The sequence below is a fragment of the Ambystoma mexicanum genome, chromosome 7q (assembly GCF_040938575.1).
Source record: "Ambystoma mexicanum isolate Mex_15411 chromosome 7q, UKY_AmexF1_1, whole genome shotgun sequence".
Taxonomy (NCBI): Eukaryota; Metazoa; Chordata; class Amphibia; order Caudata; family Ambystomatidae; genus Ambystoma; species Ambystoma mexicanum.
The window spans coordinates 1,031,233,549-1,031,249,722 of record NC_090941.1 but is presented as its reverse complement, the minus strand read 5'-3'; the positions used below and the strand labels follow the sequence as shown (position 1 = coordinate 1,031,249,722).

The window sequence follows — 16,174 nt, the reverse complement described above, 5'->3', positions numbered from 1 at the left end:
TTTGGGTTTGTTTTGTGCATGGGAGGGGGTGCATCAGTGGGGTTTGTGGGGAGCGGTGCAGGGCAGTAGGGAACATAGTTCCACTACTTCTTTTCGTACACTTCGACCACTGACCGCATCTGACCTGGCGCTCCCCAAGGAACGCTGAGCAACCTGCCAACAACTTATCAACACAGCCAAGGCTGTCTACTATCAGAATACCATAGCAAAAGCTGACAACAAAAGCAGTGCCCTCTTCAAAGCGGTCAAGCACTGCATCAACCCGCTACCCGACCTTGCCATACTACACTATTGAAAAATCCAATGCCATCAACAACTTTTTCATTAATAAAATCAGTAAGATTTGCCAGCACATAGACACCGACTCTGCATCCATAGACCCACCTCACGTCCCTCCTCACCCTGGATATTTTAGACACTCTCAACAGGGTGTCCTGTCATACTTTCGAAAAAATAGTTTCGAATGACAAAACTTTCGAATACAAAGTTCCAACAAAAAAAAATGTTGAATGCATTATTTTTTTAAATGTTAAAGGGTTTAGTTTAGTTTCGTATAGTAAAATAATTGTTGTTTTTGTTTTTAAATGGGGGATTAGCAGGGATCCCCGCCATTAAAAAAAAAAGTCACTATAAACCTCTCAACAGAGGACTTGGTAGAAACTCTGGCTGCCCTCAAAACCACATCGTATACAGATACAACTTCCCAGCATCTATCCTCAAGACCCTCCCTGCAGAAGCTCTCCTTTCCTACCCGGAGATCATCAACTTATCCCTATTTCAAGGCACCATCCCAACAACCCTAAAAACAGGACAAATCCTCCATCTACTAAAGAAACCCACTCTGGACCAGATAACCTAGGTATCTATCGCCCCATCACCCATGTTCCCTTCGTAGTTAAAGTGGTAGTCCAGCTAAAAAGTTGATTTAAAAAATAGATAGGCAACATTAAAAAAAAAATACTAGCACTTTTTTTTTTAAAACTTCCTATGTAAAATTCTGAGCTGTTCAAGCTCAAAATTCGCAAAAGCAAGCACATGGGCGCATCCATTTTGTGAAATAGATTCCCGCCTGTGCTGGCTTATGCTTTTGCGGCACTAATGAAGGAAAAGCCAGCCAGCTGTAGTAAACAAAAGCTACCGCTGGGTGGCTTTTCCTTCATTGGTGCTGTACGCAGAGGACGGGGACCGGAGACCAGAGCAGGAAAGCTGCAGCTGAATCTCGGTAAGTGCTATTTTTTTTTTTTTTTTAAAATAAGCACTAGCTGCGGTTTTTTTTCTATGTTTTCCGGGCTGGAGGAGCCCGGAAAACTTAGAAATAAAACCGCAGCTTTAAAAACGTATTTATGTTTGCGATCGCTTTTGAAGCGACCGCAAACATAAATACAACGTTATTGTGTCTGAAAACGCTGCGGTTTTTCTTTCCAAGTTTCTCAGGCTCCTCCGGCTCGGAGGAGCCTGAGAAACTCGGAAAGAAAAACTGCAGCATTTTCAAACACAACAGCGTGTGTTTCTGCCTGCCTTGGCTTTCACTTTGGGTCTCCGGTGCACCGGAGACCCAAAGTGAAAGCCAAGGCAGGCAGAAACACACACGGTTGTGTTTACATGCCGCAGTGTTTTTGCCTACAGCTGATTTCCCATTTGGGGCTCTCGGGCTCCCCACGGGGGGCCCGAGAGCCCCAAATGGGAAATGCTAAATGCTGCAGTGTTTCTGCCTAAATCTGCTTTCCCATTTGGGGCTCTCGGGCTCACCACGGGGGGCCCGAGAGCCGCAAATGGGAAATGCTAAATGCTGCAGTGTTTCTGCCTAAATCTGCTTTCCCATTTGGGGCTCTCGGGCTCCTGGGGAGCCCGAGAGCCCCAAATGGGAAAGCAGATTTAGGCAGAAACACAACCGCGTGCCTGCCTTGGCTTTCACTTTGGGTGCGCCCATGTGCTTGCTTTTGCGAATTTTGAGCTTGAATAGCTCAAAATTTTACATAGGAAGTTTAAAAAAAAAAAGTGCTAGTATTTTTTTTTTAATGTTGCCTATCTATTTTTTAAATAACATTTTTAGCTGGACTACCCCTTTAAGATCATCGAGAAAGCAGTAGCCGCACAAATGCTGCAACACATCGACACCACCAATCTCCTCTGTTCTCAATAAATACCATAATAATAATAATGTGTCTTAGAAGCCTGGGTCGTAGGAGTGCATGTCGTAGGAGCATATGCCAGAGTGTGTCATGACAGGGTGTGGTGTAGGAGCACGTGTCATAGCGCATTTTGTAGGAGCGTATTCCATAGGTGTGCATGTCATAGGTGTATCTGTCGTAGGAGCATGTGTTGTAGGACTGTGTGCCATAGGGCCGTGTGTCGTGCGTGCACATGTCACAGGAGTTTCGTGGGAGAGCATGTCGTAGGACCGTGTGTTGTAGATGCGTGTGTAGTAGGAACCTATGTCCTAGGATCTTGTTTCATAAGACCTTGCACAAGAAATGAGAGATGTGCATTGCTCGTGACCCCCTCCTCCCCTTCATCGATGATGTAATGCAGGTGTGAGAGACGCTATTCTCTCAGACAGCCATTCTGACCATATCCTGGTGACGTTACAGAAGAGACAAGCCTGCAAACTATAAAGCAAGATGACTGACTGCAGACACATCCGGTCAATGGCGTCACTTCTGACATCAAGACATAGATGCGTTAGACATGAAGCACATATGCATCCAGTCACGAAGCTAAAGTGACATTGTAGTTTGTTGCAGATAGACACAAAGGATATGCTTATGACTCATATAGTTAGAGGACTAACACACACATATACCCCTTTTTGCTGAGCACGAAACTGCAAGATGCATAAGAATACATATGGACAGCTTGCTGAAGCTTAAATGCAACTAGCAGGGAAAGCCATGCAAATAAAGATGAACGACATAGGTACATTGGAGTAAATGGGAGAAGCTTTGAGAGTTCGCGATACAGTGAAAGCTGATAGACTGAAGCTGACAGAGCAGGTTTTCGGTGCAGTCACAGCGCACAGATAGCCAAGGACACAATGAGAAGGAAGGTTTCCAGATAGGAAGAGGGACAGAGCACCTGCGAGAAGCCCAATCTAAAATGCTCAAAATTACAGACAGAAGAGAGCGATTTCATGGTCCTGACACACATAACTTGAACATAGTAGACAATGCTTATTCATTTGAGTTAGGTAGGGACTGCTGCTCCCTTCGGACTGAATACAGGAGGATACAAATGTAGCACAGGTTCAAAGCCAAATGTTTTGTTTCACGGCACAGGAGATCGGGGAAGGTAACTTATTGGTAGCAAACAGCTTCGGAATCATTCCCGTTACCTTGAGTGTTGCACTCGACCTGGTACCTGTCCAAGACTCCAAGACTCTAAGGCTGAGAAGACCCTGTCTGTCCAATCCTTATTAATCTGCCCTGATGAGTTTATACAACGTTGCATCGGCCAACCACCTTTCACTAACCTGCAAATTTGTATTTGATACTTTTGGAGGTGGTCTCAGGGGGAGCCACCAGATATGGTTTCCCAATGGGTGCACTAACACCTATAGAAAAATGTGCGTAGTTCACCTTACTAACCTTTGCCATTGCCCGTCCGTTAGGTTTTTGGGCAGTAGCTGTATGTTTAGACGTCAGTAACAAACAAAAGCAACTAACAACCACCTAGACACAGAGCGTGTGGAGAATGTTACGTTGTTCATGGTGCAATTGCTGCAATTCGAACTTGTAATAAAGACCGTTGAACTTTGCTCTATGGCTGAGTCTTCTGTTCTTGGTGGAAGGGATTTCCAGGGCCCAGTTCCTCTTGCCTGTACATCAGGAGGCTGTTAAGAGTCCCCTGGCCACTTTGACACGTGTGCCGTAGGAGTGTGTGTCAAAGGAGCACGTGTCATAGGAGCTTGAGTCATAGGCGCTTGTGTCATAGGTGCGCATGTTGTAGGAGCACGTGTTGTCAGATCGCATGTTGTCAGAGCGAGTGTCATAGGAGCCCATGTTGTATGGCCACATGTCATACTTGTATGTTATATCTTAGGCAGACAGCTTAGTTCGTCTTCGGGCAATTTGCTCTTAGTGCCGAAGATCAAATATAAGCGATGTGGCGCCACATCCTTTGTATTTCTCACTCCTAAATTAAGGAACAGTCTCCCGCCTCCTTTCAAGCAATTTTGAGTTATATTGAGTTTCATCACAGGCCAAAGGGTTTGCTGTTCCTATGATATGGGTCTGATAACAATCTGACTGGGTTCTGATAGCTGGTGTTGTTGTTTGATATTGTTAGCACCTTCATGCTGCTTTTGAGATAATGGGCCTCATTACGAGTCCAGCGCTAACCGAGCCGGAAAAACCGGCAGGTTACTGCCGGACTCGTATTACCATTGCGGATTCGGAATTCGGTAAATCCCCATTCCCATGGAGTCCTTTAGGACTCCATGGGGAAGGGGAAGTGGAAACACCGGCACCATCTCGTGATGGTGCTGGTGTTTCCACGTCCGCCTGCAGGCGGATGGTGTTAAACCCGACAGGTCAGACCTGGCGGGAATGACACCTCCTGCCTGCAGAACTCGAGATCAGCCATTCCGGAAACAACGGTGGTGGCGGGTTTACCGCCACCGTTATTTCCGGACCGACTGACTCGTAATGAGGCCTAATGAGTTGCACATTACAAATGTATTATCATTACCATATGTCTCCTATCAATATGAAAGCTTACATTAAAGTACAATTTTACTTTGATATGTGTTTTCAATATGTGAAATATGACTTTTGACAGTTCATACCCATGTGCAATGTCTATCTCCTGAAAACGGACATGTGAGTTTTCAGGAGGTTTCAATTGCGTAATGTACAATATGCAAAACTCATACGCATCGTTCTATAGTTTGTGCACGTTAATTACATCTGAAAACTAACATCAAAGGGAGTCTTGACATTTATGTGAGTTTAAAGGAGAGTGAACTGTGAAACTAATACGCCTGTTTGCACAGTTCATATTAAAAAGGTGCATTCATTACATCTCCTGAAAACTGACTTCAAAGTGAGCGTTGGCTTTGATTTGAGTTTTCCGAAATGAAGTGTGTAGTGTACGTACATAGGCCTTTGCATACAGTTCTTAGGAATGAAGAACATTTATTCTGGGCATGCGTGAAATATAAAAAAAAATCTTAAAACATTGATATCCCAAAATTGGTTGTTTTGAGTATGGTTGACATGTAGTTTATCATATATGTGGTGTTCTTAGGTACATTGTTTGTATTTATATTAAGCCAAAAGGTGTTTGTCATTGTGCATGCGTCATATATAGATAAAACATTAATATCTACATTTTTATTTTCAGTGCACCAATTCCTGATGAAATCTAGCCACATGCCAAAAATTGGGAAAAATGAACCAGACAATTTTGAGATATTTGGCGAAACCTATGTTAAAAGCTGTGCAAAACATGATCATTTTTTAAACTATGAAGCCGTTAATATACGATTGTGAAATTTTCCACGCACAGGCAGCTACCTCAAAACATTACTGCAGAATAATTTCAGATTCTTTTGAGCAAGGTAAGGTTTCAAAGGTTGAAAAAAGTTACTGAAACTCCATAGAGACTTTGGGGGTCATCACAAGTTGTGCAGTATCCCGACGGTAAATCCGCCGGGATGCCACCCAACGAAAAAGAGGTACTGCAACTTGGTCCAGCACTATTAGCCCCAGATCCAGAGTTGTGGTGGGGTGGTAAGTCCCCATTTACATTGGGTCCATTGGACCCAATGGGGCATTTTCGGGCACAAATACAGCGCCTCCAATAGCAATGCAGTAATTGTGCCAGATTTACATCCAGATCTGAGCTTGGGGTAAATCTGCTGGCTTTCTGCCCATCTCATAGATGAGTGGACCAGTAAAGTGGTGGTAATAGCGCTACCGCTGCATTTTTACCGCTCCGCCCAACTTGTGATGAGGCTCTTTGTCTTAACCTATGATATGATATGATATGTTATTTATAACATGCTTAATACCCAGAGGTTTCGAAGCGGGGACCTGGGGATCGAACCTGTGTTGCTCTGTGTCGTCTTACTTTCAAGGTGACTTCCAAGGTAAGCATGTTGCTGCTGAGCTATCCTCCCGAGACTCAGCCATTTAGAATACACAACATGCCTGTGCAAACCCGGATTCAAGTGTTTTTTAAATCGCTGCATTTTCACTGCGGCCATTTTCAATGTGGTGTTTTCAACCCAGCCATTTTTGCCGTTTTTGTGCAGATTTTTAATTTATTTTGTAATAGGGGGTTACCCTTCAAACACCCCACCACCTCACCCAAGACCCCCAAAATCCCTACCCAAGCACACAGCACTATTATTATCCTTTGAATACTCTGAAGATGTCAATATACACCCTCAAAAAGTAGTTTGGTTTCATCACTAGATGTGTATTTCAATATGCCCTAACTTGGGCGGGCACAGTAGGCCCTGTGCCCCGGCATCCGCCCTCACCCTAAGTTTCAAACTATTGTTTGTCCCTGAACTATGGACTGGCGGGCACACCAAAAGGAATGGGAGTAGTTGTCATCTTTTAGGGAAAAGGGTAAACAACTCCATGTTACTTTACACATCTTTACCCCAGTACAATTCCACAGCTGCACTAGATGCCAAAATGAGTATCTCACCCTTGGAGTACTGGGGCCTCATTACGACCCAGGCAGTAAGTTACCGCCTGGGTCGTACCCTTACCACCATGGTGTAAACTATGTTTACACCATGGTGGATGGCGGATTTACCGCCCCATTCCAAGGTGAGTGGGGCGGTAAATCCCCATTTCCCATTTTACCCTTCCCCATTCCCATTTTTGCCCCATAGGGCATAATGGGAGTGGGGAAGGCGCTAATTACGCCACCGTAAATTACGGTGGCGTAATTAGCACCATGGTCCCTTAGCGCCATGGATTTTAACGCCTGCAAAAAGCAGGCGTTAAACTCACCATGGCGCAAAGGGACCTCGGAATCAGGCGTTAACCCCTTAACGCCTGATTCGTAATGAGGCCCCTAGTGTGCTTCCCTTCTGTGAATTAGAAATACTCTTTTTGGTCACGATTGGTATGAGTAATTCTGACTTACTCCAGTCTTAAAGCAGGAGAGTGCGATTCGATTCACCAAGAAGTAACTATGAGTAAGTCTGACTTACTCCTGCCTTAAACTAGGAGGGCACTTTTTGATTCACTAAGAAGTAACTATGAATAACTCTAATTTCCTCCTGTCTGAACCCAGGGGAGAACTATTTCATTCACCAAGTAGTGACTATGGGCCTCATTGCGACCCTGGCTCTGACGGAATGAAGGGGGCAGTATGGGCCCGGCCCCCTTCATTCCGTCAGGGCTGATTACGAGGTTCCCGTTGCGGGACCCGGATCAGATGTCTGGTAAAACCAGACGTCTTTTCCGGGTCCCACGAGGGGAAGAGGGAGGTAACAATGGGATACATGTAATGTGCCCGTTGTTACCTCCCTCCCCATTCCCATTGAGCCCTATGGGGGCTCAAATGGGAATGGGGAATGGCTCCTGCAAGGAGGACTTACCTGGTCCTCCTATGTCGGAATGACCGGTAAGTCCCCATTGCAGGAACCCGGTAATGGAGCCTGGTTTGGAGGCAGCCATGGTGCTAGTAGCACCATGGCTACCTCCAACCTCGTAATGAGGACCTATGAGTATCTCTAACACATTCCTGACTTACTCCTATCTTACTTGCAGTAATTCAGGAGTAAGTCAGTTTTTCATAGTATATCCACGTCCAGGTTTAAGACAGGAGTAAGTCAGAGTTGTGTCATAATGAATAAGACCCTCCATGCGTATATGCCATCTTTTGCAATGCCTACCCTTAGCCACCACTTGATACCGACCTTTGCCATACAATACACACTACCACTCATTTTTTTATATGTAATTTACACATCTAGTTTCTTGCCAGAATCATGCATTGCTTATATGTACATGCAATCAAACTGTATGCCTGACTTGGGCTTCACAAGTTGTTTGTCGACTTGGCTCATTTGTGCTTCACTTTAGCAACAATGGTCGGATTGACCCACGATCAGAAGCAGCCACAAAATGAGGGTTCAACTCACCTTTAACATACTCACAGTTGTAAACACTGGACTTTTCCATGGATTGCAGACTGATAATGTTCCGCTCAGGACCTTTGGTGAAATTGGTGACTTTGAACTTTTCGAAAGGTGGGATCAGTACCTCGTCTTCTCCGGGGAAGAAGGAGAAGTTCTTGATGCTGACCCCGTAGCAGGTCTCAATGCTGAAGAGTGTGTCCTGTCCAAACTGCTGGGCGTTCTCGCTGTTTGAGGATGAAGACGTAAATTGGCCAAAGCGGATGGGTTTCTGTCCCACGGATTTAAACCGAACACCCTTTATTCCTCTATACACTATATGGCACTTTTGGGCATCCTGTTCGTCCAGCAGGCGGAGGGCGTTGGTCAGGTAATAGTGCAGAGCTTTAAATTTAAATGTTCTCAGGTAGTATTCCCGGGACTGACCAGCTTCTCTTACAGCCGTATTAAAAATTCTATGCAGCGGGCCGTCGATGGTGTACGCCAGAATGGCGATGGCATATTCCTCTTTGAAGCCAGGTGGCATCCTGGCAAATTGTTTCCTCTCCTCCCATTCAGACTTTGCTATATCCCAGGCAGAGGCAAAGTCTCTGTTTGTTTTATATTCTGTCTGGAACAACTTGGGGATCTCAGCCTCCATGTCCCTTCCGCAGCCCTTATACTGATCGTCGTAGGAGCTGAGCGCCATGTCAAGGGTGGACTCCCGCGAGGTGAAGACATCTCGTCGGCTAACATGGACACACCGCACCTGAAGAATATAACAAAGCATGTTATTGGAGGTGTACCATAAGGTGATAGCATCTGAGACTGTTGCCTATTGTGACGATTCACCTGGTATTGTCACTTCTCCCCAAAGGGGAGCCCTTTCCTATGAGTCTAGAGAGGTGCGGCTGCTACCCAATAGTAACCCTGTGGGTGGTTATGCAGTAGGACTTCATGGGGAGGGACTCTCCCTCTGGGGATAAGAAAAGATCACCTAGTGTACAGCTCGTTGGCCAACAACACACCCCAACCTTCTCTAACCCCCCTCTGTTCCAAACCACTTCCTTGAGAATAGACCCATATATTTCTGTAATGTAGGACAAACAGCCAAAACAGAAAGCACCATGATGAGGAAGAGCACAGAAGACATAAAGATTACTGATTGTGCTAGTACTGGTACGAGGTGGCCCCAAGGATGCATGAAGATTAACCTATGAAGATCAACGAAGGACTTTGACAATCTGCCAGGGTCGGACTGGCAACAATGTATAAGAAGAGAAGAAGGACTGAAGATTTGGTCAATCCAACCCAGGAGAGGCAGCATGTGTGGAAACCATCCAGAGCAGGAGGTTCAAATCCTGCCAGCTACCTGGGGGTGCCGAAGAGCAGAGGACGCCGGTGAGCTGCTGAGGGAATTCTCATTTCAGTGGAGGCAACAAGTGCACTGACCACCACATACGGGTCTGGAACCTTGACGCAAGTGAACCGAGTATCAGAGGAACATGTCCTCATCGCAGTGTAGGCAACACGCCCACTGACCACCAGAGAAGTGTCTGGGACCGTGACTCAAGTGAACCAAGCATCAGAGTTGTATTGAATTGATATTTTATTTGTATCATGCTCGTACACAGGTGTTTCAGAGCGCAACACTGCAAGGGAGGTGAACAAGAGAGAACAAAAACAATGATCTTACTAGGCTCAGAGACATTGATAATGCGCAAGTGCATGGGAGAGGGAAAGGGGAAAAGTGCATGGAGGGGGGGCAGAAGTGGAAAGTGCAGAGCAAAGGAAAAAAAAAGTTAAAAAATAAATAATAAAGGCAACAAACAGTGGTAGTGCAGCCAGCAAGTGCAGAGTTTAAGGCAGCAAACAGGGTATGTCTGGTAAGTGCAGGAAGGGAAAAAGGGGGGGCTGTGTGGGTACAGATGGTTACCAGTCATTTGGTCGAAAATAAATGGTCGAATGACCATTTGATCGATGTAAAATGGTCGAAAAAAAAAAAGGTCGCATTTTTTTTGTTTTTTTTTAATTTATGGGGGGGTTCCCCCCCAGCCCCCTTTTTCTTTATTAAAAAATATTTTTTAAGCAACCAAACTAAAAAAAAATAAATAAATACATAAATAAATAAATTCGACCTTTTTTTTCCGACCATTTTGATTCGATCAAATGGTCATTCGACCATTTATTTTCGACCAAATGACCGGACACCGGTACAGATACAGACCACAGTGCAAAGGGTGGCCTGGAGGCAGTGTGGGAGGATGGGAGGGTGAGCAGGTACCTTGGGCCTGGAAGACACAGGGTAGGCCAGGTGCACGGTGCCGAGGGAGAACAGATCAGCAGGGGAGAGGAGAGGGAGAAGGCAGAAGCAAAGAGGAAGGTCTTAAAGTGCTTCCGTAACCGGAGATGGTTCTACTCAAGTGTCAGAGTCGCAGGGTGGCTGTTCCAGACGGAGGCCCCAGCCGAAGACAGTGATCTACCCCAACTCGTTTCTTTGAAAAAAAACTACTGAGCCTAAGGAAGTTTGAGGTAGAGAAGTGACGAGCTCGAGAGGGGAGGTATTTGCGGAGGGAAAGCTGAAGGTATATTGGACTCAGGCCTCAGAAAGCCTTGTGGACAATGCAGAGGGTTTTGAATTTAATCCTTGCATTCACTGAGAGCCAATGGAGAGATTTCAGGGCTGGAGAGATACGATCCCAGGGCGTGAGGCCAAGGACAAGTGTTGCAGTCCTTGTTTGTATTAGTTGGAAGTTTCGGAGAGTAGAGGCAGGTAGATTTAGAAAGAGGCTGTTACAGTAGTCCAACCTAGAGAGAACCGGGGCTTGGGAGACAGTGAGCTTTTGGTGGAAGGAGAGGAAAGGCGGAGTACCTCTGAGGAGGTGCAGTAGGAAGTTTGACTTTTTAGAGACATCCGAGATGTGGGTAGAAAAGGAAAGTGTGAAGTCAAAGATGACCCTGCGGTTCTTAGTCTTGCAGGTGGGGGTAGGAGTAGGGCCAAGGGAGGCTGGCCAGAGAAAGGAGGGTGAGGGTGAGCCGATGAGGAGGATCTCTGTCTTGCTGGCATTCAGGCAAAGACTATTGGCACCACACCAATCTTGAATGGCAGTTAGGCAATCAGAGATGATAGAAGGAGAGGAGGTGGCCGAGGGAATCTTGAAAATGAGTTGAGTGTCGTCAGCATAGCACTGGAAATTGGAGCAGAAAATGGCTATGCAGTGAGCGAAGTTGCCAGGTATTGGTTGAAAAGCCAGGGTGTGAGGTTAGACCCCTTTGGAACACCACAGGTAGAAAGGGAGATAAATGAAAGGAAGGACCCAAGTTGGTCCTGGGAGGGTTGATCAAAGAGGAAAGAGGTCAGCCAGGTCACCGCCTGATCGGTGATAACCAGGTTGTCACCAAGATGGTTGAGGATGATGGTATGGTTGACCGTGTTGAAAGCAGAGGAGAGATCGAGTAGGATGTGGACAAAGGGAATGTTAAAGTCAAGGTTGGAGAGCAGATATTCACAGATGTTCAGGAGAGCAGTTTCTGTGCTTCTGGCAGCTCTAAAGCCAGACCGTTGGTCATGGAAACAGCCAACGGAATAAGAATGAAGGTTAAGCTGAGAGATGGACAGCTTTTCCAGGTGTTTGCCCAGAAAAGGAGTAATGGAATTGGGTGATAAGCCAGACAAGAAGGATCAGTTGTGGGTTTCTTGAGAAGAGGATGCACACGGGAGTGCTTCAGAGGGGAGGGGAAGGCTCCTGGGAGGCAACAGGAGGGGTAGAGACTGCAGTAGGGTTGGCCAACTCCTTGCAGATTTTAAAGAGTTCAGCCTAGTTGTTAGAAGCCACAGGAACACAGGCTTGAATGTGAGCTCTCCTCTTGGTGAGGACAGAGAGTCGGTATTGCCTTTGGAGCAGGTGACAGGCCAGTTTGTCAGAGGATGAACAAGAAGCCCTCCATTTCCTCTCAGCCGCCCTGCACTTACATTTAACTGTAAATAGGTCAGAGTCATACCAGGCATTGCACTTGGCTTTGGACTTCAAACGGATCCTCATGACAGGGGCAAGAGCATCAAGAGTATCAGAAATAGAAGAGTAGTGCAGTGACAGGGCTGTGTCAGGATGTGAGTCAGCCAGAGGTGGAGGGGGAGGACAGCTGAGAAGGTGGTGGCAAAAGCCTCAACTGACACAGACTTCATTGGCCGGATGTCCGAGAAGGTAGATAGCAGTGTTGGGGTATGCTTGGCCTGGCGGATCAGAGGGAGAGATGAGAGGAGAGGAGGGAATGATCGCCCCAGGAGAGTGGAGTGGTCAGAGGGATGGAGAGGGGGAGGTCAGAGGAGATCAAGACATCAAGTGTGTGCCCTGCAGAGTGTGTCGGGCCAGAGAGGAGGATAGAAATGGAGAGGGAGTCGCAGAGGTCACAGAAAAAAAAGAGGAGGAACAAGGAGAGTCAAGATGGATATTGAGGTCGCCAAGGAGGAGGAGTTGAGCGGTAGAGGCCAGGAGGGAGGAAGAGAGGTCTGCCCACTCAGAGAGAAATGAGGTGATCTGTCCAGGAGGCTGGTAGATAGTAGCCATGGTAAGAGAATGGCTGGGAGAGAGAAAGAGCCTGCAGACAAGGCATTGAAAAGAGGAGTAGGTCTGAGTGGGAATGATAGAGGCAGGAATCCACTCAGGAAAGATCAGGGCTACACCCCCATCAGACTGGGAGGATCTGGGTGCGGAGAGGATCTTGTAGCCATCCAGAAGGCGAGTGTCAAAACTTGTCACCGTAAGACCAGGGACATTGAGGTCAAGTTCTTCAAGCAGTTGACAGATGTCAGAGGAGTGTTTGACAGCAGAGCGAGAGTTGAGAGTGGCAAAATGAAGAAGGTTACCAGCCTTTAAGACCTTCTGGGGAGGGGTGCAGATCAGAGGTATGCCCTGCTGAGGACAAGGAGCACTAGGTGGGGCCGAGGAGGAGGAGAGAGGGGGGAAGGTAGCCAAGGGGGAGAGAAGGGGACAGCAGGAGATGAAAGGAAATTGATGAGGCGAGGGAAGCACTTATCAAAGAGGAGGAGATTGGTCTGAGGGCCTTGGACCATGATGGTGCCATTAAGGTAGACATTAATGATGACTTTAGAGGAGTCGAAGGAAGCCATGAGAACTTCCCAGCGAGTGCCACCATTAATGGTAGAGGAAGAGACAGGACAGAGCACAGAGATCATATGAAGAGTCCATAGATCTGGCAAAGGAACAACAAAGAGGATGTCGTGAGGGTCTGTCTGGCGGAAGCGTTGGAGTAGGTGGCAGTGATAGGAAGACCAGGCTTGGAGGCCAAGCTATCCTTTTTGAACCTCTTCCTACCAGACATAGTGAGAACGGAAGGCTAGTCAAAGGAGAAGCAGTTGGAAAAGATAGGAGAAACAGAAAGTGCTATGGGAGTGGTAGCGAGGAAAGGAGGGAGAAACAGGGGTGGTAGGGCAGGTAGATGTGGAACACAAGAGAGCGGTGAAGTCACTGGGCCGGCAAGTTAAATAGAAGCAACAGTTTACAAGCAAAGTACAGAGAAGTTAGCAATGGACAGTAAAATATGATTTTCAAAACCAGGAGCAAAAACAGCAAAATTTGACTTTCAAAACCAGAAGCAAAAACAGCAACATTTGACTTTCAAACCACAAGCAAAAACAGCAAAATTTGGCTTTCAAAACCAGAAGCAAAAACAGCAAAATTTGACTGCAAATCAGAATCAAAACAGCAAAATTTGACTTTCAAAACCAGAAGCAAAAACAGCAAAATTTGACTTTCCAATTGGGTTCAGATGCTAGCAAAGGGTTTTGAGAAGCAATGTGAATCAGAATGACAGCATGGGAGAAACAAGCAGACAGAGCAGTGAAAGACAAAGGTGGTAGGAGGAGTCCAGAAAGGAGGGAACTAACCCATAGTTAAGGAGGTGACAATGTCAAGGCAGTCCAGATTTCTTAGAGGGGTGAGGTGGCAGCATCATTGGAGTTAAGGTGCTCGGGAATGGAGAAGACCCCAAGTAGCATTCTGGTAGTGGACAGGGAGCAGATAGGGGCCTTAGAAGCAGGTCTTTGAAACAGTGGGACGGCTTTCACCTCCCGGTCCCACTGATTGGTTGTTCAGAACTTCCTCATCGCAGTGGAGGCAATAAACCCACTGACCACCAGAGAAGAGTCTGGGACCCCGACATTAGTATACTAAGCATTTGCGGAAAGCATCCTCATCGCAGTAGCAAGGAAAAGTCCTTTAAGACCCTGAGAAGGATTTGGGACTTTGCTAATTCCACGAAAAGGGGGACAAAAGAAATATAAAAATGAGAGATACAGAAAATAACTCTCATACCACCTCTGGAAAGGAGTCATCTCCTGTTGAAGAGACTGGAAGCTCTTTTGATACACCCAAGAGATGCTAGGGGAAGGGAGTCATTCCTCCTGGCTTTGTTGCAAATTATATTTCTGTGTGCGGACCAATACAAGGAGAAGGGAGTAATTCACCTGGTCCTGAAAGTTGAAGAAACTGAAAGCCCATTTATCAAGTGATGCCAGGGGAAGGGAGTCACCCTGGCTTTGGTCTGAACTAAATTGGAGTGTGTGAACCAATACCAGGAGAAGGGAGTCATTCTCCTGGTTTTGAACGTTGTCTGGTGCAAAGGTTTGTTGGAACCACAAGCCAGGGGAAGGTAGTCATTCCTCCTGGCATCTTTTTGCCAAAGAACATTTCTGGAAATACCAGCCAAATACCAGGAAACTGAGTCATTCTCCAGAGGAAGGCACTTTCTGTTGGTTTATGGCTTATTCTTTAGCTGTAGTGTTAGGGATAGAAGTAGGTTCTGACACAAGACGGTGGAGTTTGATTTCAACAGACAATCTGACAGATCCGTTTGTATTAGTTTCAGACAGGGAACCACCTCTTAGAAGATAGGGATAGTGAGGGGTTCTTCCTTTTGATAAACACAGGTGTCTACTAACCAAAATGCCACCCTTGTGTCAGCATCCTTCTCTGACACCCTTACACTATGCACTGCTTCCCTTGGCATGAGAGGCTTCTCCTAGGGCGCCTCTGCAATTTTTCTGGTGATTTAAATCTTTCATGCATCCCTTTTGCTATCTGCCCAGGTCAGGATAGCTACATGGCTACCAACATATTGCTTCCAGCTAAGACTTCTGAATTTGGCTCCCATTGCCTCTGCTATCTATGTTCATTGATCTCGCCCAGCAAAATACATTCTGGTATTGTAGCCAATGGTATGACCTTGATTTTAGGCATACATATGACTTTGTCTTGCTGTGTGACTGTTTGTGGTATTCCTTGTGATCCAAAGGATGGTTGTTCAAGTTTTCAGTTCTTTTATAAAGCTCTTGTGTCAGAACTAGGCTTAATTCAGTAAGGCTGGAAGGGCCGTCACCCCACTGGTCATATCCTTTGGTTAAGGGGTCATATACTTTTGTTGAGGGGTCATATACTTTGGTTGGGGGGGTCATATACTTTGGTTGAGGGATCATATACTTTGGTTGGGGGTCATATACATTGGTTGAGGGGTTATATATTTTGGTTGAGGGGTCATATACTTTGGTTGAGGGGGTCATATACTTTGGTTGGGGGTCATATACTTTGGTTGAGGGGTCATATACTTTGGTTGAGGGGTCATATACTTTTTTTGAGGGGTCATATACTTTGGTTGGGGGGTCATATACTTTGGTTGACGGATCATATACTTTAGTTGGGGGTCATATACATTGGTTGAGGGGTCATATACTTTTGTTGAGGGGTCATATACTTTGGTTGGGGGGTCATATATTTTGGTTGAGGGGTCATATACTTTGGTTGAGGGAAATGAATGAAGAATATATGCTTAAGAGATGAACTGCATGGTGTGGTAGGTCTCTTGCTCAGTTAAAAGCATGTGGTGGTGTGTTCAGTCCATCTGGACTATTGGGTGTTAAACAAAGAAGACATACAAATCTCAAGTACAAAAAAACATCCTTTGTAAAAATTCTCAGTCAGGTTCTATACTACAATACATATGAGAAACCCACATACATGTATGAGGGCACTCTGCCAACTTCCTTTTGAAGATGTGACATGTCCTGAATCCCATAAG

At 46.0% G+C, this 16,174-nt stretch overlaps 1 protein-coding gene across 6 annotated transcripts in view; it reads right to left on the bottom strand.

Annotated features, from left to right (window-relative positions):
- The window catches only part of ART1 (ADP-ribosyltransferase 1), a 140,692-nt gene that overhangs the window by 41,749 nt on the left and 82,769 nt on the right, over window positions 1–16,174 (bottom strand). For 5 of the 6 annotated variants that reach the window (XM_069640328.1, XM_069640330.1, XM_069640332.1 and 2 more), the window contains exon 3: window positions 8,108–8,849. In XM_069640328.1, the coding sequence (XP_069496429.1) occupies window positions 8,108–8,849 (742 nt within the window). The remainder of the gene's footprint in view (window positions 1–8,107; window positions 8,850–16,174) is intronic. The other variant, XM_069640333.1, reaches the window with a different exon arrangement.